Consider the following 27,635-nt stretch of genomic DNA (forward strand, 5'->3'; position numbering starts at 1 on the left):
CAAATCTCTAAATGAATGTTGGCCATTACATATATCATGAACTGACACTTTCTCAAGGAAAAATAAATCAAGAAGATTCTTTGAATATCACATCTCTTCAAGTGCATACAAAATGGCAGGCATGTGTTTCTACTGGCATGAGGATGAAATAAATTACCCTAGAAACATGTCCTTGGTCATAATGCAAACTGTGACTCCTATTTTTTTCAGGAAGACCTGTCTGCCAGCTCAATGATTCATCCTCTAGACAGTCCGGAAGAAACCTCTGGCAAACACAAGATGGAGGAGGAGGGGGGTGGGGAGAGGGATAAGATGGCATGCCAAGACATCTCACCAGGCTCTGCTTCAAGTGTGGACACCAATCACTCAGTCAATAGTATTTGTTGAGAGCTTACTGTCCCCAGAAAACTGAGCTAAGCGCTTGGGAGAGTACAATATAATAATAAACAGACATATTCTCCCCCTGTGGGCTGATGAATAGAGACACCAACTCCATCCCAACTGCCTCACACTCTCACCACCACTCCCAGGATGCAGTTGCTACTTCTAGGTTTGGCCTTACTCTTCCGGAGCCTATGCAGCCATTTCTGGAATGAACGCCCTCCCTCCTCAAATACAACAATTACTCTCCCCACACTTCAAAGCCTTATTGAAAGCACATCCCCTCCAAGAGGCCGTCCCAGAATAATCCCCACTTTTCCTCATCTCCCACTCCCTTCTGCGTGGCCCTGACTTGTTCCCTTTGCTCTTCCTCCCCTCCTACAACCACAAGCCCGGCAGTACTTATGTACACATCTGTCATTTTATTTATTTGCATTGATTTCTGTCTCCTCCATTCTAGACTGTGAGCTCATTGTGGGCAGGGAATGTCACTGTTTACTGTTGTATTGTACTTTCCCAAGCACTTGATACTGTGTTCTCCACAAAGGGGTTAGAGCACTGGTCTTGTAAACCAGGGGTGGTGAGTTTGAAGCTCACCAGGGCCTGCATTGATTTTGCTACTTCCAGTGCTTAGAACATTTCTTGGAACATAGTAAGTCCTTAACAAATACCATTATTATTATTAATAAATACTATTGAATGAACACCTTCTCCCTCCTAATCCTCTCAAAGAATAATTTGGCTCCCTTCTGGACCTGTGGCTAAATACCCAGGGCCAATCTCAGCCTCCCTGTGTTTTAGGAGGATCAAAGGCAAGTATGGACTTAGAAAGTCCACCCTGGATCCCATTAAGAATGCTGTAGAACCTCCAGAGGCCAAGACAGTGCTGCACCCACAAGCAGGCGAGAGAAACCAACTGGATTTAATTCTGAACATGGAGAGGAATAACCAGTGAAGACCAAAGGATAATTATCTGTAGCTACTGAAGGATTTTAGGACTGAGAAGCACATCATCCACCTAAAAATCAGTCTTTTTCAGGTGGCCATGTGAACTGAAGTCTGAGTGCCTGAAAACTGGTTTAAACTGAAATTACCCGTCAACAAAAACTTTAACCAAGTTAACACACACTAACCTTCCTTTTTAATCCCTACTGTAGCTCAGAGAAACAGAAAACAACTCATGTGGTGAACCAGGCCATAAGAGGTTTTGACTTATATCTTGCAAAAATTTTCATCAATCATTTAATGGTGGTATTAAAGTGCTTACTATTTGCCAAATACTGTACTGAGTGCTTAGGTAGCTACAACATCATCAGGTCCCACATGGGCTTCACAGAGTAATAGGAAGGAGAACAATAATTGAATCTCCAATTAGCAGATGAGGGAACTGAGGCACAGAGAAGTTAAGTGACTAGCCCAAGGTCACACAGCAGAAAAATGGCAGAGCTGGGATTAGAACCAAGGTCCTCTGACTCCCAAGCCTATGCTCTTTCTACTAGACCAAACTGTTTCTCATTCTCAGCTCCTAGAAAAAAAGAATGGGATTTTTTTTTCTTCTCTCCCAGCTGATTTCAGCTCTGCCCATCACCACCCTATTGGTCCCAAAACATTGTCTGTCCCAGGTTATTCCAAACATCCTCCAAAGGTGGGTGAGGGGGAGGATTGACCAAGATAGCAGCCATCTAATGTTAGTATTTGTTAAGCGCTTACTATGTGCAGAGCACTGTTCTAAGCGCTGGGGTAGATACAGGGTGATCAGGTTGTCCCACGCGAGGCTCACAGTCTTAATCCCCATTTTACAGATGAGGTCACTGAGGCCCAGAGAAGTGAAGTGACTTGCCCACAGTCAGCTGACAAGTGGCAGAGCCGGGAGTCGAACTCATAACCTCTGACTCCAAAGCCCAGGCTCTTTCCACTGAGTCACGCTGCTTCCCATCTATAACTAGACTAGCATCCTCACTACTACACTTGTTTTTTTCTAACGTTTCAATGGTAACAGTAATACTGAGGGAGATTTGGGAGTGCAGACACTTGGCTTGAAGAAAAAGAGTCCTTGCTAATGGTCTTAATAGCTGATTCTACATGGCACAAACCAGAAGCAGCATGGCCTAATGGATAGAGCACAGGCCTGGCAGTCAGAAGGACCTGGGTTCAAATCCCAGCTCTGCCACTTAACTCCTGTGTGACTTTGGGCAAGTCACTTAATTTATATGTGTCTTAGTTACCTCATCTGTAAAATGGGGATTTAGACTATGGGTCTCATGTGGGACAGGGACTGTGTCCAACCTGATGAGTTTATATCTACCCCGGTGCTTAGTATATTGCCTGGCACATAGTAAGCATTTAACAAATACCTTAAAGAAAAAAAAAACTTAGAGAATTGCCCCTTCCTCAAAATGGCATTTTTGGAGCCACAATAAATTAAGGAAGAAAAATTGCTCCCAAAGTAAAAAAAAAGTAATACCAAAGAGGAAATTATTTACAAGAAGTAAGCCTACTTTCTCTTTCAAAAGAAATACCCTACAACCATCACATGGTATGAACCTTGAGCTTCATCTAAATTTGAAATCTGCATTCACTCTAGATGCTCTTTGTGAGATTTTGACACATACCATCAAAAGTCCTGTTGAAAGTTGGTAAGAGCATTGAGGGGAAAGAAAGGAAGAATTATACAACCAAATAAGGAAAGGTGCTGATTCTCTAAATAAATTTATTAATTTCACAACAAAAAGGAAGTGTCTGGGTGGAGCCAAGCTCTTCTCTAGACATTAAGCTACTTGAGGGCAGGGATCAGGTCTACCAACTCTACTGTATTGCACTCTCCAAAGCACTGAGAAGCAACATGCCCTAATGAAAGAGCACAGGCCTGTGAATCAGAGGACCTGGGTGCTAGCTCTGGCTCTGCCACTTAGCTGTGTGACTGTGGGCAAGTCACTTAACTTCTCGGTGCTTCAGCTACCTCATCTGTAAAATGGGGATAAAGACTGTGAGCCCCACGTGGGACAACCTGATTCCCCTGTGTCTACTCCAGCACTTAGAACAGTGCTCTGCACATAGTAAGTGCTTAACAAATACCAACATTATTATTATAATGGGTTCGAATCCCAGCTCAGCCACTTGTCAGCTCTGTGACTTTGGGCAAGTCACTTAACTTCTCGGTGCCTCAGTTACCTCATCTGTAAAATGGGGATTAAGACTGTGAGCCCCACGTGGGACAACCTGATTCCCTTGTGTCTACCCCAGCACTTAGAACCGTGCTTGGCACATAGTAAGTGCTTAACAAATACCAACATTATTATTAAAATGGGGATTAAGACCATGAGCCCCCTGTGGGACATTGACTTTGTCTAATCTAACAATAATAATAATAATTGTGATGATGATGATGGTATTTGTTAAGCGATGGTATTTCTTACTATGTGCCAAGCACTGTGTAAGTGCTGGAGTAGATTTAGAGAAATCAGGTTATCCCACATGGGGCTCAAAGTCTCAATCCCCATTTTAGAGATGAGGTAACTGAGGCATAGAAAAGTTAAGTGACTTGCCCAAAGTCACACATCTGATTAGTGGCAGAGGTGGAATTAGAACCCATGACCTCTGGACTCCCAAGTCTGTGCTCTTTCCACTAAGCCATGCAAGCAGTTAGTACAGTGCTCTGCACATAGTAAGCGCTCAATAAATACTATTGAATGAATGAAAGCGGTGGGGTGTATAAAAACAAATTAGGTTGGATGTTGCTTGATTAACTTGTACCCACAACAGACTTAATACAGTGCCTGCCCCATAGTAATCGTTTATATAGTATTTTAAAAAGTGCTTAGCAAGTAAGCAATCTCTGGCATTTATTGAGCATTTACTCTATGCAGTGTACTACAATACAGTATTAAGTGCTTCGGAAACTACATTACAAGTGTTGGGAGACACATTCCCTGGCCATAATGAGCACATAGGAAGCACTCAAGAAATATCACTGATTGATTCTTGAAGGGACAGATCTAAGGCCTGAACTTCTGTTTACTCTAATAACTGTGCCAACAGGAGGCTGGTTCTGTATTTTCTGCACCTGGACTGGAACCAGACCTTCCAACTGTCAAAGCTTTAATCAACACTTGCGAGAAATAGATGCTGGAGAAGTAAGTGTTTGCTGCTTATTTTAGGGTTTTATGGCTTAAATACTAGTTTTCCCTTTTCCATCCCCTTTTCAAGCCAAAACTTTAGAGTAGAATTATATATTCTACTCTTTTTACACAGAGTAGAATTACCTAAGCCTGTCACATCATAAGAAGCCTTTTTATCACCTTCTCTATCCTCCAAGAAAAGGTTAATTGAAGCAATAAGGGATTGGTTTTCTATCTTTTTTGCTTTCTGATTTGCTTCTGGTTTCAATCTGCATCTTCTCTTGTGTTCCTTTTTGAGTAGATTCTTCTCTGCGGTGTATCAGTTTCTTTTTTTGTTTTTCTAATGGTTCTTGTTAAGAGGTCACTATAATGATGTTTTTCATTAAGTGCTTACTATATGTCAAGAACTGTTCTAAGGACTGGGATAGCATGAGGTAGGCCTCAGTTACTGTCCCACATGGAGCACACAATCTAAGCATGAGAGAGCACAGGCATTGAATCCTCATTTTCCAGTTGTGGAAACAGAGGCACAGAGAAGCTAAAACACTTGGCCAAGGTCACAAAGAGAGAAGTGGTGAGATTAGAATCCACATCCTCTGATTCTTAGTGAATCTCTCCACCCTTGCAGACCTCACCACATCGTTTCCCTGTTCCCTCCTTCTCTCCCAGCTTCCCTTCCCTCAGCCTCAGCAGGAGGTGGTAGTGAAGGAAGGGGAAGGTGATAGGGGACCCCTTCTTTTCTGAGCCTTCTCTTTCAGGGAAGGTCCAAGAAGGTCCCCTCTAAACTGTGAGCTCCTTGTGGGCAGGAAACTTGTCTAATTTTTATAGTATGTGTTAAGCACCTACTATGTGCGAGGCATTGTACTAATTGCTGGAATAGACACAAGATAATCGTGTTGGACACAGTCCCTGTTCCACACTAAGCTCATAGTTTTAGTACACATTTTACAGATGAGGTAACTGTGGCACAGAGAAGTTAAGTGACTTGTCCAAGGTCACACAGCAGACAAGTGGCAGATCTGGGATTAGAATCCAGATTCACTGAATCGTAGGTCTGGGATCTTTCCACTAGGCCACACTGCTTCTCAGTTGAGTGGCATTATAGATACAAAGAATAGACACATTGAAAATCCCCTTGGCTATGGAAAAGATTTTGAAGTTATACCTGAAAATGCCTGAGGGAAAAATACATTTATGAAAGTATTCCTTTCTACCAAGTTTCGAATTGATAGGTGTAATCCGCTTCAACAATTAAAAATATCAGAATAAGTGCCCTCTTAAATGGGCAGAGATTAGTAGAGATTAATTGGAGAATGTCTTCCGGAGGAAATGGCTTTTTCAGAGGGCTTTGAAGGTGGCAGATCCATGCAGGGGAGGAATCTCCATGCAGAGGGAAATAAATGAAGAGTGGATCAGAGATGGGAGACTAGAAAAAGGTTCTGTGAGGAATTTAGCTTGAAACCTGGGAAGAGTGTTAGCAGAGGTGTAGTGGGAGAAGAGAATGGATAGATGAGAACATGTGCAGGAAAAACAGGGAAAAATAAGAAGGAAATAGCTCATCGATTGAAATTCTGTCTAATGCGGATATATTTCTATATATCAAATGTCTTTTGTTATTTCTGATTCATAGCAACTTTATGGACATAGTTTCTCCAGAATGTCTTATCTTCTGCCATAATCCGTAACCTTGCTAACAGCTCACATTATTAGCCCCATTTTACAAATGAGGTAACTGAGGCATAGAGAAGTTAAATGACCTGCCCAAGGTCACTTAGCAGACAGGAGTGGAACCGGGATTAGAATCCAGGACCTTCTGATTCCCAGGCCCATGTTGTGTTCACTAGGGCATGCCATGTCTGTCGTAATAATCATACAGCAGCCCTCTATTAAAATTTTGGAAACTCTCATTAGACACAGCTCAGTAAAAGAATCACTCAATCAATGGTATTTATTGAGTGTTCACTGTATGCTGACCACTGTACTACACCCTGAGGAGAGAACAGTATAGTAGAGTTGGTAGAAATATTCTTTGCCCATAAAGAAGCTCAGTCTAGAGGGGGAGACAGACATTAAAATAAATTACTGATGTAGAAATGGGATATGTACTTAGCTGCTGTGGAGCAGATGTCTTCTGTGGGTTACAGATCCGAGTGTATTTACAGTGTAGAAGGGAGATCAAATGGGAGAAATGAGGACCTATCAGGGAAGGTCTATTGGGGGAAATGCGATTTTAGGAGAGTTTTGAAAATAGGGAGAGTGGTATTTTGTTGGATATGAGTGGGGAGTGAGTTCCAGGTCAGGGGGAGGCAAGACAGATGGTGGCGGTGTCAGTGGTGACATGGATGAGATCGAGGTTCAGTGAGGACGGATTGAAGTTTGCGGGTTGGGTTGTAATAGATCAGTGAGATAAGGTGAGATGGGAAGAGTTGATTGAGTGCTTTCAAGCCACTGGTTTTTGGAAGCCCATAGTGCTGATGTAACCATATTCAAACCCTCTTCTGACCCTCTGTTAGGCTTATACGGCACTAAGAACACTCGTCCCCTAAAAATATCACTGACTAGCTCTGATAATTATTTTATTATATAGGCTTGGAATCCCCTCAAAGTGCTGGAAAATATGGCTGATGAAGACCAGAGTAGCTGCTAGCTCGTGAAACCGTTGCTCAGAATTTGTACTGTGTTCCTGTGAGTGTTTTCTAGTAACAAGATTTCTAAAACCTCGGGTAAAAGGTGATCAATCAATTGTATTTACTGAGCACCTACTCTGTGCAGAGAACCATATTAAGCACTTGAGAAAGTACAACTGAGTTAATAGACATAACTTCTGCTGTCAAGGAATTTACAATCTAAGGGGAAAGACAGAAACTAAAATAAATCACAGGTGGAGAGAAGTATCAACATTTGTCTTGTCTTATGGTGTCATTTCCATCCCATAGTGACTCCATGGACACATCTCTCCCAAAACGCCCCACCTCCATCTGCAATCTGGTAGTGTATCCATAGAGTTTCCTTGGCAAATATAATGGAAGCAGTTTACCATTGCCTTCTCCGTGCAGTAAACTTGAGTCTTCGCCCTCAACTCTCTCCCACGCCACTGCTGTCCAGCACAGGTGAGTTTTGACTTGCAGCAGATTGCCTTCCACTTGCTAGCCACTGCCCAAGCTAGGGATGAAACAAATATGCCTCTGCTTGACTCTCCCTCCAGGAGCCACGTCTGGTAGAAACTATGTGGGTGTGATAGTGGGGCATCGACAATTAGAGGTTTATAAATAAGTGCTACTGGAGTGGGGTGGGGGTGATAAATACCTTGTACTTTGAGAAGCAGTGTGACCTAGTGGAAAGGAAAGAAGTGCAGGAGTCAGGGGACCTGGGTTCTAACTATAGCTCTGCCACTTGTCTGCTGTGTTACCTGGGCACTTAAATTCTCTGTGTTTCGGTTCCCTCACCTGCAAAATGAAGATTTAATACCTGTTCTCCCTCCTACTTAGACTGTGAGCCCCACGTGGAATCTGATGATCTTGTAACTACTCCATTGCTTAGAACAGTGGTTGGCACATAGTAAGTGCTTAACAAATACCACTCCCTTTGTAGGGGTGATTGTACCCCAGCTCTGACCCACCACAGTCTCAAGGTCGAGTGATGCGCACTGCTGCCCCTTCACTGTTATGGTATGCACTCTGGGCATGCGCAGTCCAGGCAGGTAACCACCTTATGTAAGCTGTTTTGCTTTTGTAGTGATGCCACGCGGCATATAAAGGGGTGGCTCTAGCTAGGCGGGGTGTGGTGTGTCTCCTGTACCCTGCCACCACCCAGGGCTGTCCCGTAAGTAACTTCCTCAAAGAAACCACTTTTTATAGATATCTCACTAAGCCTGACTGGCGTGGTCTGCTTCCTTTTCCGGAATCTGGGCAACTCGACGGCATGTGTCGTTACACCCTTCAAAGCCTTAATTAGGGCACATCTCCTCCAAGAGGCCTTCCCTGATTAAGCCCCCTCTTCTTCATCTCCCACGCACTTCTACATTGCTCTGACTTGCTCCTTTTGTTTATTCCCCTTCTTCTTATGCTCTTCTGTATATATCTGTAATGTATTTATATTAATGTCTGTCTCCCCTCATCTAGACTGTAAGCTTATCGTGGGCAGGGGATGTGTCTGCTTATTGTTGCATTAAACTCTCCTAAGCGCTTAGTACAGTGTTCACTAGGTAAGCACTCAGTAAGTAGGATTGATGAATGAATGATTGAAAAGTGCTTAGGTAATGCAAAAATTCTGGAGTGACAGTGGGGGCTGACATATGGTGAGATGACAGTTTAATCAGGGAAGGCCTGCTGGAGGAAATGTGATTTCAGAAGGGCTTGGAAAATAGGGAGAATAGTGGTCTACAGAAAGTGGAGGGTGCAAGACGTCTGTGATGAGAAAGACAAGGAAGGGGGATGTTGAGGGGGGTAAAGCAAGTGAGTTGGAATTCAGTGAGAGAGAAGCAAGGATAAATAGGGAAGATAGAGCTAACTGAGTGCCTGAAAGCCAATGTCACGAGTATCCACTTGATGAAATGGGCAACCACTGGAGGTTGCAAAACGATGCAAAATGATACTTTAGAAAAATGATCTGGGCAGCAGAATCAAGTAGAGACTGGAGGCAGGGAGGTCAGTGAGGACGCTGATGCAGTAGCAGAGTTGAACATAATAAGAGCTTAGATCAATGTGAAGGCAGTTTGGATGGAGAGGAAGGCATAGACTCTGGAGATGTTGTGAAGAATGAGATGATGGGAATTGGTGACTCACAATGTGGGAGTTGAAAGGTAAACAGGAGTCCAGGATGTCCACAGTGATGAAAAAGTTAGAAGGAGAAAATTTGGGAGGGAAGATAAGGAGTTCCATTTTGGAAATGTTGAACTTGAGGTCCCAGTAAGATATCCATATAGAGTGATCTGGAGGCAGAAGGAGATACCAGATGGCAGAGAGGTTGGGGTTAGTGAGGTGAATTTGAGAGTCATTCTCACAGAGCTGGTCATAAAGACCTGAGAGCAGATGAGCCCCCTTCCCTGCCACTGGCCCGCCTCCCCCCAGCAAATGAATGGGTACTCAAGTGATGCGGAAGTGCTTACCTGGTATTTGTGGGGGTAAGCGGTAGGGAGATTAGAGATGGCCGTCTGGAAGACATGAGATTTCTGAAGGGCTATGAATATGGGGAGATCTGATCATCAGGTCAGACATAGTCCCTGTCTCTCATAGGATTCACAATCTAAGTATGTGAGAGAGATCAGGTATTTATGAACTAGTGGACAGAGCATGAGCCTGGGAGTCAGAAGGTTATGGGTTCTAATACCAGCTCTGCCACTTGAATGTTGTGTGACCTTGGGCAACTCACTTAACTTCTCTGGGACTCAGTTCCCTCACCTGAAAAATGGGGATTAAAGCTGTGATCCCCGTGTGGGACAGGGACTGTATCCAACCCAATGGTCTTGTACCTACTCCAGGGCTTAGAACAGTGCCTGGCACAGAGTAAGCACTTAATAAATACCATAATTATTTAATCCCCAATTTTTACAAATGAGGAAACTGAGGCACAGAGAAACTTGCCCAAGGGCTCACACACAGCAGGCAGGTGGCAGAGGCAGGATCAGAACCCAAATCCTCTGACTCTGAGGTCCCAGCTCTTCCCATTGGACGATGCTGCTTACCTCTCTAAGTGAATTCACAAAACTGCAAGTCCCCAAAAGGGGATTATATTGGTTTCAAATTTGAGTTAATATGCCATGCCCAATACTTCTAATTATAAGACCTAAATATATAAATATGAATAATATGGTAGAATACTTATCATATTCATCATTTTAAAAGAAAATGTGAAGCCTAGTCTCAGGAAAGAAATGTGGTCAGCAGTTTTCCAGAAAGTGATTCTACTCATGCTTGTTTTAGTCAACACTCTAATCCAGCTAGTCTGCAATCTTGACCAGCTGCCTTGACAGCACAAAAGCGATGTAGGGTCAGAAGAGTCAATAATATGGATCTGGCTGTCAGTGGGATATTGATGACATATATAATGACTCTGAATTAATTTTCTAAGTCATCTTACGATGCAGCACAGTTCTAGTTAATACTCAACGTCTCAAAATGCAGTCTCCTTAAATTCAATACAGGAGAGTTCTAGAATACATGGAGTCTTTAAAACATCACCTTTTAACCTTTTAAAGAAATTTCTCCAATGAAAGCCAGGCAATCTACCACATGATGACATCATATCTATAAATTATACATCATAAAGTATTTATTTATATTAATTTCTATCTTCCCCTTAGGCTGTATACTCACTGTGGGCAGGAAACTTGTCTACTAACTTTTATACTCTCCCTAGTGCTTAATGCAGTGCTCTACACACACTAAGCACTCAATGAGTACCAGTGACTGGTTGTTTGATGATCATCATCATTTGATCTGTATAGTGCAAATGTCTATTTCTACCTTGGGACAATAAAATATGGTCATTTGCAGTATATTCCTGGTAGCTCCTTGAAAGTTTTGTTCCTGTATAGTCCAATTCACATGAGACAAGACAGGGAGGTAAAGGAGGAGGTGGTCAGCGGCATGGTTTTCCATGTTTGTTGGGTAGTGAAACTTGCTTCTTAGATATTTTTCATACAGAACTACCACCCTGGGAAAAATTCACAAGGAAATTCCCCGAGAAGCAATTTTAGCTTTAAAAGAGGGAGAAAAAACCCTTAGAACATAAGCAGTGTCATGCTACCATGGAGTAACCATCTTTCCATCCCACTGTTGGGATTCCAATAGTGGCACTGGGGGAATCCCTGTAAGAAAAACTTGTTGTAGGCAGAGAACATAAGCATGCAGTGAGCACTCAATAAATACCACTGGTTGAAAGTGTAATGGTTGCCCAACTTGAAGTCCACCATCAGGGCAATAGAATCACTCTGTAATAGTCCTCCACCATCAGAACAATAGAATCACTTTGTAATAGTTCTAAATTTCCATTGAGAAACTCAGTATGGAATAATTTAAACTTCCTTAAGCCTTCTAAGAAGCCAGGATCCCCTCTATTAATGTACCATGAATTTACTTGTCTGTCTTGATGGTGATATTTTAATGCTCTATAAACTTGCCAGGCAACAATATGTGCTCAGAAACCTTTGAAAGAGATGTACTCTAATATTTAATTTCAGTTTTTAAAAACTTACCAAATATGTTTAGAATGAATAATGGGAGAATAGATAAAACAGCAAATCCAACATTTGTAAAACTTAAATTTCACATGAATATCATCAACACCCTTAATATGGTTACTTTTTGGTGAATATTTTTCATTTCTTTTTCCTTTGTGTAATTTATATGTAAATCACAATGTATAGGCATAACGTTAACTACATTGAAATGGAAACCCTGGAAACAATTAGGGTTTCTAACATTTTTTATTATCATTTGCATTAACATATCATTTTTTGTAAGCAGTCAACATACAGTTTGCAGTTAAGTCATCCCAAGTTTGATATAAAAAAGAATTTGTGAAGAAACCCCCAAAGGTTGGGAAGACAGAAATCAAGAATTATTTAGGAAACAGAAATGACTGTCCTCAGAAAAAAAGACCTGGGTTCTAATCTTAACTTCTTTGTGCCTTAGTTACCTCTTCTGTAAAACAGGGATTAAGACTGTGAGCCACATATGGGACATGAACTGGGTTCAATCTGATTTGCTTGTATTTACTCCAGGGCTTAATACAGTGCTCAGCACATAGTAAGTGCCTAACAAATACCATCCCACCAAAAAAAATAAAATAAAATCAGGAGAGAATCAGTGAGTGGAGGACTTCCAGAAAAAGGGATGAATTAGCCAGTTGAAAGACAGATGCAAAAATTGAATGAAATGAGGCACAAAAATGGAATCTTTAGGCTTCAGACAGTGAGGCTGAGCCTCTGCTGGAATCAGCTGAGGGATCAAAATATGAAGATGTTGCAAGTTGCTGATGTGGACTGACCAGACAAAACCCTGGATTTCCTGAAGATGGATGACTATAAGATGGACTCTGAGGTGAAAACTGAATGTGAAGTAGGCACTGTCTAAATTAGGACTAGGCAGTCGGTTTCTTCTCATATTGGTAGCTTGACCCCAAAATGCTTAGACTCTGTGAATATTTAGTATTAATGCAGATTTATCATGACTCACCAGGATGAGTGGGTGATTCACATAGGTGAAGAACCCAAGGCACTCTGGGAGAACCTAGGACATTCTGGGATGAGGCATGCTGCATTGGAAATATACCTAAGCTTAAAGGAGACTGAGCAATTTCCAAAATTATCACCCCACAACACTTATTCACATATTATTAATATATATAATAAATCATTCTTATTAATATCTATCTTTCCCTTTAGACTGTAAACTTGTTGAAGGCAGGGAACATCTATCATCTCTGTTATATTGTACTCTCCTGAGCACTTAGTATAGTGCTCTGCACATAGTAAGCACTCAATAAATACCTTTGACGGATTATCAGTAGAAGCTGCCTAGAAGTTGAGGTGTGTGGGCTGAAGCTGCCACATTTCCCTGGCCTTTAAGGGCTTAATTAGAAAATCAAGGAAGTGGTTGTAGTAGAATTTGAGGATGAATTTGAGTAACAGGTGGTGGTATTCTCAAGAAGAGAATATCTCCAAGGGGGAACTCAGGCATCTAAAAGCTCTTTCCTTTTATTCAGTATTCATTCAATGGTATTTATTGAGCGCTTACTATGTGCAGAGCACTGTACTAAGCGCTTGGAATGAACAAGTCGGCAACAGATAGAGACAGTCCCTGCCGTTTGACGGGCTTACAGTCTAATCGATTTCATTGAGCACTTACTGTGTGCAGAGCCCATACTAAGCACTTGGAAAGTACAATTCAGCAATAAAGAGAAACAATCCCTACCCAAACCGGGCTTACAGTCTACCAGTGGGCCTTAGGGTTATCCTCCACACTGTAAACTCCTGATGGGCAGGGAACGTTTCACCAATTCTGTTGTATTCTCCCAAGCACTTTGTACAGTGCTCTGCCCACAGTAAGCACAAATAAATATCATTGATTGATTGATCCTGGCTGAAAAAAGTCCAGGAGGAGCCCCAGCACACAGATCTAGAATTATCGTCAAAACAGCACCAACAATCTTCCAATTTCAATTTTATGTATTCATTATGTATTATGTATTCATTTATGTTGTGTATCACAATGAGCACTTTGATAACCCCTTATATTTATTTTCTACAGAAAACAATAGAATTATATGTTAATTAGTAAAGTCCCCTCAACTCCTTTGACTATTTATGGAGATCTAATAGTCATATTCAAAGACTTTACAAGGTCTAATCTTGCAGGATGCATTTTATCTGAATTTTAAATTAATATTGGGTTGAAGTAAAACTCAAAGTACAGTGTCATAAAACCTAATCGTCCAACAGTTTATTCTCATGTGGCTTTCTGGGTCACAGAATATTTGGCCTAAAATGCTATTTTCTTTTCCTTACAGCTATCAGTTAGGAGTTGTTTGTCATGACAGCTACTTTTTAATCTTTATTTTCTTCCAATTAGTCACCTAACTTTGAACAACATATCTTCCAAACCATCATCATTTAATGCCTCATTGTCTGCAGTTGGAAAGTAAAGGAGATCAGTCTCCTTTTCTTCAGAATGAAAGAGAGGTCTTAGAACCCTTAATTCCGAATACTGAGTCTAGCTGTGAGACCGAGGACCGAGAAGAATTAGGTATTGCAGGTGAAAGGCAGGTGCCTCAATAATAAACCTCTACACTGTAAGCTCACAGTGGACAGAAAATGTGTCAAACAACACTATTGTATTGTATCCTCCCAAGCATTTAGTGCAGTGCTCTGCACGCACGAAGAACTCAATCAATACCATTGATTGATTGATTGAGTCCTAAGATCGTAACCTCTGAACAAAGATATTCAGAGAAATAATACGAGGAAACTTCCAGGAATTTTTCTTTACCTAGACTAGATACTCTCTAGCTTTTCCTCTTTCTGTTGACTGCCAATCAATCAACCATGTTTACTGAGTACTTATTGTGTGCAGAGCACTGTCCTAGACTTTCATAAATAAAGCACTGACTAGTTTATCACCCCATTTTTAGGAAACAGAGACTACAGAAAAAAGCCTAGCTAATAATGTAAATACAAAATCTGAAAACAGTTATTTTAATAGTTGAGTTGGTAACATACATTTATGAAAATGATTCATTATTGATATATATTCCTGAATGGTAACTGAAGGCATGATTAAATGACTCATAAGTATCTCATCATTAATACATGATCTCTATCAATCAGAGGCATTTCCTGTGTGCAGGGCAGAGTACTAAGTGCTTGGTAGAGTATGATAGAGTGGGCAGACATGATCCTTGCCAATGAGGAAATTTGTAAGAAAAATTATTATTCATAACTTGTATAAAATGTGCCTTGAGTTATTTTTTAAAGACACTGGCTGTTTATATAAAATTAATGTGTCCAACCTGCTAAACATGTACCTACCCCAGCACTTAGAAGAGTGCCTGACACAAAGTAAACACTTAACAAATACCATAATTCATTAATAATTTGAAATGGAGACCAAATGCTTCTTCATTGATTCTCTTCCATTGACTATATCATTGAAGTACATCTAGATACATTCTTTAGACATTTTTGGTAGAATTTTAGCACTGAAATGCTTTTTAAAATTACCTTTTCTAATATTGCCTTTTGTAACTTGCTCATAGGCAGATTTTAGAGCTTTGGGAACCCAATATTTTCCCAGGACTTAAGCAAACTGTTATTTTCATTTGGTAATTATTACTGTTTGTTTTTTACAAAAAGATTTCAGAATTGCATAATTGAAAAATGGTATAGGGTGCTAAGTAGATACCAAATTCTATTAATAGCAAATGAATTCTTTTCTAACTTCTGATTCCTAGTTAACCTGGAGAATTGTTTCCCCCCAAAGTAAATTTTGACTATTGGTCTTGTGGAGGAGAAAAAAAATCTAGTATTCACCCACAGTGCAATGCTGCTACAGACTTGGTGGTTCAGATGAAGTTCTCAGCCAACTTCAATTCTAGACCAAGTTCTGCCACCAAGTCCTTCTTTAATCTAAGACAAAACTCCTATTGTGCTGTTGGGGAAAACACTAGTTTTGACTATTATTGACACTATCATCCATTTACTAAACAACATCAAAATATCATGAAAGAACCTTAAATCAAACCCAGGAAGTTATTGGCTTATATCATTGAATAGTGCAAAACCCAGAAAAGTCCAGAATACTAAGCATTCTAAATGTCAGCCTTAACCAGCAAGCAGCTAATTGTCAATTGCTAAACCTAACCACTCTCGGGTGTCACAGACGTGTCTTCCCCACAGAGACATCTCACATTCCAAAGAAAAGCTTCAGCGGCTCTTCAATTTCATATATTCATACTAAAACAAATAAAGAAACATATTGAAAGAAACACATAGCACTGTAGCACGGTACAATTAATTCCCTGGACACGGATCTGTTTTAAACCTAGTTTTCATCTTTCACTGAAAACATCTGTTTCTACTGTTTTTATATTCTGACAAGTGAATCGCATTTGCAATTGGCCACATTATTGACTTGGTTTCTTCATCCTCTCAAATCTCCAAACACTTATGCCCCACCATTTGAGGGGATATATGTATGATCTCATTTTCAAAAGATGACATTATTGACAGTGAGATTTTACTCATGCATGTGAGTGTTGCTGTAAAGACAGGTGTGGGATTAACACTCCTTTCCATATCGTTTAAACATGCAGATGAAAGTTTTGTTGGGCTAATGGGTTTAACCCCCATCGGATTTGTCTCTGTATTTAATGTCTACGCATATCCCGAATCCTTTGAGATCAATCAATCATGGGTATTTATGTGCAGAACACCATACTAATTGGTAGAGTGGCTACAAAAACAGTGCTCTGCGGTGTTTAGTAAATACCATTACTACGACTGCAATAGAATTAATAGATAAAATTCCTGTCCTCAAGGAGTTTCCAATTGAACAGGAGGGCCAAAATAATTTACAGATAGGAGAGAGGAAAGTGGATATGTAGATGAGTGCTTAAATAATATGGCATGTAAGATGATATATACAATTTTCTGCACACAGTAAGCACTCAATAAATACCATTGATGATATGTGACTAAGTGGTAAGGATGGTTTGGTTAAACAAGTGCTAGCTGGTACAGAACAGCATGGGCTTGGGTTGGTTCCAAGACAGTTTGGCACATTTTGTGCCATGAAATATAATTTTTATGGTATTTGTTCAGCACTTACTGTGTGCCAGGCACTGTACTAAGCGATGGGGTAATTACAAACTAATCAGGTTGGACTATGTCCATGTCCCACATGGGGCTCATGGTCTTAACCCCCACTTTACAGATCAGGTAACTGAGGCCCAGAGAAGGGAAGAAACTTGCCCAAGGCCATACAGCAGATAAGTGGTGGAGCCAGGATAAGTCGTTTTGACTCCCAGTCTTGTACTCTATCCACTAGGCCAGGTTTCTTCCGCAAATAGGGGAAATTCTTCAAGATGACCCCATAATGGAGTGCTTTAGGGTGCCTCCTGCTCCGATGTCTACAAAGTTCATGGGAGGAAGTTTCTGGACCTTCTGCTCAGGGGATGGTGCCAGGGAAGAGGCTTTCCTCCAGATCTGACCCTCAAAAGACCCAGGAGGGACAGAGTCTGTCCAGAAATACGTGTGGACTGTGGTGGCAGGGTGGCCTGGGGATCATGTGTCCTCCTCCAAAACCTCTTCCCCAGAGCTGACCCCCAAGATCAGAATCAGGAGGGTGGAGCCCGCCCAATGACACGTGTGGATTGAGCGGGTGGCCCAGGGAGCATGCACCCTGCTACACGACACCTTCACTGAAGCTGATCCCTGCAGCAAGAGCATGGGGGACAAAGTCTGTCCAGGGACATGTCTGCAGCCTAGTGGACACATGCCCTGCAGTGAGACCCCTTCCCCGGCGCTGATCTGCATGAGTCTCAGCAGCGGACCATGAAACAGGACGGAGCCACTTTGGTTTTGCAGCTGCAGACTAACACAGGGCCTCAGGGACTCATGGCCACAGGAGGGGAATGGTTTCCTGAACTATGGGGTCACTGCTGCTCTCTGGGCTGTGGGAGTGCAGGGCTTCCACAGATGCCCCCACTGTGGGGTCACGTATGGCCACTGCCAATCTCAGGGCTATGGGAAGGCAGAGTTCCATGAGCCACTGTTACGCATCACATGGGGCCACTGCTGCTCTTGGGGCTGTGGAAGGGCAGGGGTTCCGTGAGCCATCTCCATGGACCATACATGGCTACCACCACTCTCGGCACCATGGTACAGCAGGATTCCTTAAGTTGCCGCCATGATGGAGTTAGTGTTGCTTTTGGGGCTGTGGGAGGGGAGCATAGACTATAAACCCAGGTGGGCTGGGAAGGTTTCTGTTCTATTGTTATACTGTACTCTCCCAAGTGCTTAGTACAGTGTTCTACACACAGTAAGTGCTCAAAAATTACCACTCATTGACTGACTGAGGGAAGGGAGCCATAGACCTGCTGTTAGTGCCATCCTGCGTCTGAGCCATGAGTGGAGCTGAGTCAGATTATGGTATATGACAAAGGGAGCCATAGACCTGCTGTTAGTGCCATCCTGCGTCTGAGCCATGAGTGGAGCTGAGTCAGATTATGGTATATGACTAGGAGGATGGGGAGGTGGACCAGTGTAACATCATATTTCAACCCCTTCGCCTCAGGCTTGCTGGAGTTGATAGGCCCGAAACAACCATGTAAGCTGATACACCTCTTATGCAATCACACCAGCATCGCTGACCCTCCTGGGTTCTAATCCCGGCTCTGCCACTTTCCTGATATGTGATCTTGGGCAAGTCAATTTCTGTGAGTCTCAGTTACTCATCTGTAAAATGGGGATTAAATACCTGTTTTCCCTCCTTTTGGACTGTGAACCTGATGAGGGCCAGGGACTGCCTCAAACCTAATTATCTTGAATCTATGCTAGTGTTTAGGACAGTGCTTGGCACATAGTAAGCACTTAACAAATACCATTTTTATTACTACTAGAAGTACTGAGGTAGTAGGTAGGGGCACATAACTTGGAAAGATGGGAAAATTAATAGGAAAAGGCCACCTGGTTTTAAGATTTCAGAAAGGCTTTAAAGATGGGGAGAACTATAGTCTGGTAGATTTGAAAGAGATGGGAGTTCCAGGCAGGAGGGAGGGTGTGAGTGAGGGTCAAAGGTGAGAGAGATGAGAATGAGGAACACTGAGTAAATTGACTTGAGAAGAATGAAGAATTTGAGCCGGGATGAGGTGGGAAAGGAGTAGATGAGGAGGTGGAATAGAATTGATGGAGTGCCTTAAAGCTGAAAATTGGGAGCTTCTATTTGACATGGAGAGCAATGGGTAACTATAAACAGTTTTTGATGAGAGAGATGTGTTCAGAATGACATCTGCCAATGATTCAAGTTGTACAAAGAAGGACATACTGGAGAAAGGAGACCCTCAAAGCTGGGAGGCCAACAGGTAGATGATGCAGTAGTGAAGCTGGACTAGGAATACTAACTGGACTGAGGTAATAGCCATTTAGATGAAGAGCAATGAATGGATCCAGGAAATATGGGAGGAAAAATCAACAGGATTTACTGCTAGATTGAATACCGAAATTGAAAGAGAGGAAATATTCAAGGATAATACCACAGTTGTGAGTTTTTGATGTGAGAAGAAGAAAGGTAATGCTGTCAACTGCAAAGGGAAAGTTGGGTGGAGGTAAGGATGTGGGAGGGAATAGGAGGAGTTAAAGTTTAGAGGGACTGAGCTGGAGGTGCATTACTCATAGCTTGAATTCCTAGTTTCTAGTTTGTTATAGCCTCCAACTCCCAAGTCAACACTTCCATGCCTTTAAGTACTTAAATACTTATAAACTCCCACAGCACTTATGTATGTATCATAAATTTTATGACTTCCTCCTGTCTCTATTATACTTTATCTGTTTCCCCTGCTAGACTATAAGCTCCTTAGGGGGCAGCATCATGTTTATTGCCATAATTCTATTGTACTTTTCCATGTGTCTAGTACAGTGCTGCATACATGGCTGGTGCTCAAACAATATTGATTCATTAACTGATTACTCCAATAGGACAACTAATATTAGCTCCAGATACCTATAGCCTTCTTTATTTTCCAAGAGCTTGATTTTTAACCAGATGGATGGATGGATGGATGGATGGATGGATGGATGGATGGGATGCCAGTATCCAACGCCTTGGATGTATTGATGGCTTGTGTTTCAAGATGCATTGATGGACAGTGACATGATCTATGAGGTGCTGTTGTTTAAGCTTTTGCCTTAGGTATGTCTATGCTTAGTGAAAAGAGAACAGGCTTGGGAGTCAGAGGACGTGGGTTCTAATCCCAACTCCGCCACTTGTCTGCTGTGTGACCTTGGGCAAGTCACTTTACATCTCTGTGCTTCAGTTACCTCATCTGTAAAATAGGGATTAAGACTGAGATGCCTCACGTGGGATAACCTGATTACCTTGTATTTACCCCAGTGCTTAGAACAGAGCTGGGCCAACAGTATGCGCTTAACAAATTCCGTTATTAGTTTTATTATTTCTCTTCTTTGAGAGGTGGAAAATGATGTTGGTGATGACTAGCTGATTTTTACCTACTGCTCTTAATTGGTCCATGAAAAAGAAGTAAATGACATGAAGTTTACCAAAGAACTGATATAAAGTACATGAATGCAGTCCTAAGACACACAAAAATTACCAAAACAATAAAAATATATTAAGAAATAATATCACAAATGTAAGTTACAGGTCAAATAACAATGTTAAGTGTTTAAATAATGAAATTATTCGAATTACATTTTGTTTGTGTATATATGTAAAAACAGTATTAACCACCAAAGTATTATCTATCACATCCTATTCGGGAAAAAAAAACCTTGTGTTTAACACATTAGAGATGTCATTATCAATGTTAAATAGAGGTTGTGATCATTTTATTTAAGTCAATGAAGGGATTTGAAGTGAAGTGCTTAAGCCAATGTAAACTTTGCAGGATTATTTAAAAGTAATGACACTGAGGGCAACACCATCATTAAAATTCAATAGTGCTATCATGGAGGAGAACCAAAGTGTTATCACTGCAGTGAGAAACTTAGTCCATTCTAGCTCCACTAACAAAACTGTACTAATTTGCATCAGTACTATTTCTTCTCTGGCACCCTTCGGTAGATAGTAGACTCTAGAAAGGGCATAGTTAAGCACCAAATGTGAAAGGAGAAAAGATGGATATTAATTCAACGAAGATACATTGATTCTGCTTTGTTTTTGTTTTGCTTTGTTTCAGTGGTATTTGTTAGGTGCTTACTATATGGCAGGCACTGTACTAAGCACTGGGGGAAGATTCAAGCTAATCAGACTGGACATAGTCCATGTCCCATATGAGGCTCACTATCTTAATCCCAATTTTACAGATGAGGTAACTGAAGCAAAGAGAAGTTAAGTGACTTGCCTAAGGACACATAGCAGGCAAGTGGCAGAGTCTGGATTAGAACTCAGGTCCCTCTGACTCCCAGTCTCTTGCTCTATCCACTAGACCATATCACTTCCCTAACATTTTTGCTCTATGATGATGTTACTCATGTCCAGCCTGTCCAGGAAGGGGCATAAGTCAAAAAAAAACAAAAAACAAAAGGCCCCTGATCAATCATTTCTCTTGACCCGGTAGCTTGAACAGAGATTCTTATTGTGACAAACATGGGAATTTCCTCTCTGGAGGTGTGTGGTCCATGGGAAATATAAAGCTTCGACTTTCAAACAGGAGCCTTATAGTTTCCTGTAGTAGGCCCAGTAACATTTCACTTAAGATTCAGATGCTCTTAAACTCCCCAAATTATAGTGCTGTCCCATCTTGCAATTTGTTTCTATAAAGTTTATTTCATATATCATAATCACCTTTGAATATACTTTCAGACTTGCAAAACTTTCAGGCTACAATCTGTCATCTTAATAAAGTTTTCCTCACAATAAACCTTAAGTGAGTTATTCCATCCTATAATAAATTACCACCAGCTAGGGCAGGCACTGATAAGATGAAACTGCCCTTACTAATAAAAAGCCCACAAAATTTTTAATTACGTGGTGCCTGCTTTCTCCAAGTTGGCATAAATTATTAATAGCAGTAACACAGCACTGAGTGTAGAAGCAGAGAAGTTTTTCATAAATCTAAGGTTTTAAGAATTAATTTCCCCTCCCTCTCCCCCCCACCCCCCACCCCAGCCAGGCCCAGCAGAGCTCATTATAGGCAGGGAATGTGCCAGTTTATTCCTATACTGTACTCTCCCAAGTGCTTAGTACAGTGCTTTGTACACAATAAGTGCTCAATAAACACGACCAAATGAATGAATGAATGGATGTTACACAATATGTGCGCACAAGACTCAGCCTGAGAGAGTGACAGGGTCTTGCGGGCTACAGGGAGGCTGTCCCCTGCTGGGAGGGATTTTCAGTACTTGATACAAGGAGAAGCCTCTGTCAAATGGAGACTTCAAGAAAGGAGTGTGAGAGAAAAAGCAAAGGATCCCAAATAACAGTGAGAAAATTGTGCTTGACAAAATGACCTGAATTTATACATGATGATACTACAGATCTTATCCCAACAAATCATATTACAATTGAATTATATGCCAAGATGTTAAAATTATCAACTGTTGAGATGTTGGAACATATCTGCTAATTATTTTGCTCTGTACTCTCCCAAGCACTTAGAACAGTGCCCTGCACATAGTAAGTGCTCAATAAATCACCATTTATTTATTGATGTTGGAAAAAAATTTGGTGACAGATTTGTTGGTGCTCCTCTGGAAGTGAGGCTTGCATATGCCAACTTGCCTCTTCTCTAAAATGTTTAACAAATGCACAGGAAATTCCCATGTTTGCCAAAATGATCATTGCCTTAAATCAATCAGTGATATTTACTGAGTACTTACTGTTTGCGGACTACTGTACTAAACACTTGAGAGAATACAGCACCATGGCCTAGTGGAAAGAGCAAAGGACTGGCAGTACCAACCCCAGCTTCACCACTTACCTGCTGCATAACCCTGGGAAAGACACAGCTTTTCTGCACCTAAATACCTCATCTTTAAAATGGGTAATAACTCCTTCTCCCTCCAACTTAGATGTGAGCCCCATGAGGGACAGGGATGTTGTCAAACATGATTACTTTGTATCCACCTCAGCACTTAAAAAAGTATTTGACACATAGTAAGCCCTTAGCAAATACCATAGAGTTGGTAGACAAGATTCCTTGCTCACAAATTTAAATGCATTTCAATATAGTTATTACTACTATAATTATCATTATTATTACTAATCATTCCTCTAGCCTCAGTGAAAACAAGATTGCAATACTTTGCTACTACTATGACCTGGAAAAGTCTATTCACGATTAAAAATTAAAACAGAAGACAAAAAAATAGATCAAATTAGTTCCTACACAGAACATCTCTCAATGTTTGGCTTGAAAATTTCTATGCATTAAATCTATGTTTACATACATAATGATAGCATAAGATATACATTGGAATTTAGTGTTCTCCCAACAAAAAAGATAAAAATCAGCATCATCAGATGTCAGAGCAATACAATTTGTATTTCAGCCCACCTCTATCACAAACATTCTGAATGTATGAAAGTTGAACAAAATGCTTTTTCTTGTAGTATTACAATTTACAAAGCAGAATGAAATGTTAGATATAATTAAGATAGATGGGCAATAGATGGGCTTTCAATAAACCTTACCGTAGATCTGTAAATTGTTCCTGAGTTCAATATAGAGTGATTTTGCATACCTTTGGGTACCTCTTGCCTTTCTGTTTTTTTGGGTCTTTGGTTGTATCATGGGAAATGACTCCATCACACTGAAGCTTTTCTTCCCTGGCTCTTTGAAGCGCTTTTTGGGTCGGACCTTCTGAGTCATTTTCTCTTTCACATCTGTGACCTACTATAAAACAATACCACTTGGTTATTATGAGAATCATATCATTTGTACCTGGTATCTAAAAAAACTAAGCAAATTACCAATGGACACTCAGTATTAAAAACGGCAAGGGTTTCCAATAATACTTTCCACTGGAATGGACATTTCTGAAAAATAAATTTCTCTGTAATAAAAGACATATATGTGCATATATGCAAAATACAAAAATACATGCTTACAAACAAGCAAATCCAAAAATATGACTGAATTACAACCACATTTTCAAGGACTTTATCATGATATAATAGTTTTATGGGGAACATTTCCTTTACACTTACATGGCTATAACAGTTAACAGTCTAGGCTTCAAGGCTCTACATCACCTTACCCCTTCCTACCTCTCCTCCTTTCTCTCTTTCTACTGCCCACCCGCACGCTCTGCTCCTCTGCTGCCCACCTCCTCACCGTCCCTCGGTCTCGCCTATCCCGCCGTCGACCCCTGGGCCACGTCATCCTGCGGTCCTGGAACGCCCTCCCTCACCTCCGCCAAACTGATTCTCTTCCCCTCTTCAAAACCCTACTTAAAACTCACCTCCTCCAAGAGGCCTTCCCAGACTGAGCTCCTCTTCTCCCTCTACTCCCTCTACCACCCCCCCTTCACCTCTCCGCAGCTTAACCCTCTTTTCCCCCCATTTCCCTCTGCTCCTCCCCCTCTCCCTTCCCATCCCCTCAGCACTGTACTCGTCCGCTCAACTGTATATATTTTCATTACCCTATTTATTTTGTTAATGAAATGTACATCGCCTTGATTCTATTTAGTTGCCATTGTTTTTACAAGATGTTCTTCCCCTTGACTCTATTTATTGCCATCGTTCTCGTCTGTCCGTCTCCCCCGATTAGACTGTAAGCCCGTCAAACGGCAGGGACTGTCTCTATCTGTTGCCGACTTGTTCATCCCAAGCGCTTAGTACAGTGCTCAGCACATAGTAAGCGCTCAATAAATACTATTGAATGAATAACACCACCACCATCATCCTCCCATGGTGACCTCGATGTCATCCTCATCGCTTTGCTATTTGTTAACTCTCACATCCAGTCCACTAACAAACCTTGCTGGGTTTTCTTGTGCAGTGTCTCCCAGCTCTGCCCTATCTTCTCCATCCAAACTGGTCCCAACTTGGTACAATCTCTGGTCTTGATTTGGCTAACCTATTTCATTAGTCTTCTGGCTGGTCTCTCCTTCCTCCAGACACTTCCCCCTTCCTCCTCCCACTCTCCTCCAATCTATACTACTTGCTGTTATACGAAGCATTTCTCTTTTCCTCCGAACCCTCCACTGGTGCATTTTGTCTCTTTACATTAAATGAATACTGCTCACAATCAGCTTTTTATCATCTGCTCTCCTCGCTCTTTCCAAGACAACCTTCTAGGAGTACTTCACTCTAAACTCTCCCATTACTACCTCCTTGATCAGACTGTTCCCCCAGTTTGGAGCTACCTCTATCTATGCATCAGTCAGATCCCAGTTCTCTCCAAATTGAAATCCCTCCTAAAATCCTTCTTCCCTGATCAAGACTTCCCCAATTAATTTCCTACCAATCTCAGCCAGATCATCCCTTCAGCCAAGTTGAGCCCTAATGAACTTATTTATACTCTCTAATCCTCATTAATATAGACCCACTTTAATTTTGATCACTCAAATAGTAAATATTTTTATGTTCATCTTCCTGATTAGACTGTAAACTCACTGTGGGCAGGGGCCATGTCTATTCATTCAGCCTACTACAGTGCACCACAGCAAGTGGGTGTTCAATAAATGTTACTATTATAAATTTGGATACATTCCAGAACCTCAGTTAAAGTAAAACAAATCCTTTCCTGTGTAATGTATTGATATGAGAGTCACTAAGGTACTGCTTAATCTTTACTAAAGCAATTCAAATTAAAGCATCACAATATGAAATTAGTCATTATTATCAGTATTATTATCAATAACAATAGATATTTGTTAAGGTATCTGTGGCAGATACAGGAAAATCAGATTCCACATGGGGCTCACAGAGTAGGTAGAAGGAAAAACAGGTACTGGATCCCCATTTTACGGATGAAAGCACAGAGAAGTTAAGTGATTTGTCCTAGGTCACACAGCAGACAAGTGATGGAACCAGGAGTAGTTCCTGTGCTCTTTCCATGAAGCCACTCTGCTATGGTTGAATCTTTGTGACTGTCCAATTTAGAATGATATGTAGTTTTTCTACTTCTTTCTTAAAGCCCCTCGTGGCAGGCTAATTTCTTCTGAACACTGCTAAGAAACTTCAAACTCCTCTTTCCACTAGGGTCGTCTTCCTCAATCATGTTTATAAGTTCATCTACTTTCTTGAAATCACCAGATTTCAGCAGGTGGTAGAGAAACCATAACTTCATCTGTTTTGACATTTTACAATGATACATTTGTTCAATGAAGTCCTCATGGTACAATAATTCCTATGAATGAGATGCAATGAACTCATCAACATCTGAATCTATTTCTAAATTCTGCTGCCTCCCCAGTTCAACAACTGCTTTGGTTATTTGTTCAGGGACCTCTTCAACACCTTGAGAAATCTCAAAGAAACAGTGGGCTGAGCTTGCTTCAGGATTCATTCACTGATGATTGCTTAATTTCAGCTCAGATGAAAGAAAGGGCAGGAAGCAATTTATTTATCTCCAGAACTTAATGATGATACTTGCTTTAGCACTATGTGCCAAGCACTCTATTAAGCACTGAGGTAGGACAAAATAATCAGATTGGACACAGTCCCTGTCCCATATGGGGCTCACAGTCTAATTAAGGGAGACAAATCAGTGCTGGTCAAGCATATTCATTCATTCATTCAATAGTATTTATTGAACACTTACTATGTGCAGAGCACTGTACTAAGCACTTGGAATGAACAAGTTGGCAACAGATAGAAACAGTCCCTGCCCTTTGATGGGCTTACAGTCTAATCGGGGGAACCAGACAGACAAGAACAATGGCAATAAATAGAGTCAAGGGGAAGAACATCTCGTAAAAACAATGGCAACTAAATAGAATCAAGGCGATGTACATTTCATTAACAAAATAAATAGGGTAATGAAAATATATACAGTTGAGCAGATGAGTACAGTGCTGGAGGGATGGGAAGGGAGAGGGGGAGGAGCAGAGGGAAATGGGGGGAAAAGAGGGTTAAGCTGCAGAGAGGTGAAGGGGGGGGCGGTAGAGGGAGTAGAGGGAGAAGGGGAGCTCAGATTGGGAAGGCCTCTTGGAGCAGGTGAGTTTTAAGTAGGGTTTTGAACAGGGGAAGAAAATTAGTTTGGTGGAGGTGAGGAGGGAGGGCATTCCAGGACCACGGGAGGACGTGGCCCAGGGGTCGACGGCGGGATAGGCGAGACTGAGGGACGGTGAGGAGGTGGGCGGCAGAGGAGCGGAGCGTGCGGGGTGGGCAGTAGAAAGAGAGAAGGAAGGAGAGGTAGGATGGGGCAAAGTGATGTAGAGCCTTGAAGCTTAGAGTGAGGAGTTTTTGTTTGGAGTGGAGGTTGATAGGCAACCACTGGAGGTGTTTAAGTAAAGAGGAATGACATGCCCAGATCGTTTCTGCAGGAAGATGAGTTGGGCAGCGGAGTGAAGAATAGACTGGAGCGGGGCGAGAGAGGAGGAAGGGAAATCAGAGAGAAGGCTGACGCAGTAGTCTAGCCGGGATATAACGAGAGCCCATAGCAGTAAGGTAGCCGTTTGGGTGGAGAGGAAAGGGCAGATCTTGGCGATATTGTAAAGGTGAAACTGGCAGGTCTTGGTAACGGATAGGATGTGTGGGGTGAACGTGAGAGACGAGTCAAGGATGACACCGAGATTGCAGGCCTGAGAGACGGGAAGGATGGTCGCGCCATCCACAGTGATAGGGAAGTCTGGGAGAGGACCGGGTTTGGGAGGGAAGATGAGGAGCTCAGTCTTGCTCATGTTGAGTTTTAGGTGGCGGGCCGACATCCAGGTGGAGACATCCTGGAGGCAGGAGGAGATGCAAGCCTGAAGGGAGGGGGAGAGGACAGGGGCGGAGATGTAGATCTGCG

General features: G+C 41.6%; 1 protein-coding gene across 5 annotated transcripts in view; it reads right to left on the minus strand.

The window, feature by feature from the left end:
• Positions 1 to 27,635, minus strand: part of SPAG16 (sperm associated antigen 16) — a 772,121-nt gene that overhangs the window by 702,774 nt on the left and 41,712 nt on the right. For 4 of the 5 annotated variants that reach the window (XM_029068266.2, XM_029068264.2, XM_029068267.2 and 1 more), the window contains one exon: positions 23,419 to 23,570. In XM_029068266.2, the coding sequence (XP_028924099.1) occupies positions 23,419 to 23,570 (152 nt within the window). The remainder of the gene's footprint in view (positions 1 to 23,418; positions 23,571 to 27,635) is intronic. The other variant, XM_029068265.2, reaches the window with a different exon arrangement.

Source organism: Ornithorhynchus anatinus, chromosome 7 (genome assembly GCF_004115215.2).
Source record: "Ornithorhynchus anatinus isolate Pmale09 chromosome 7, mOrnAna1.pri.v4, whole genome shotgun sequence".
Lineage (NCBI taxonomy): Eukaryota > Metazoa > Chordata > Mammalia > Monotremata > Ornithorhynchidae > Ornithorhynchus > Ornithorhynchus anatinus.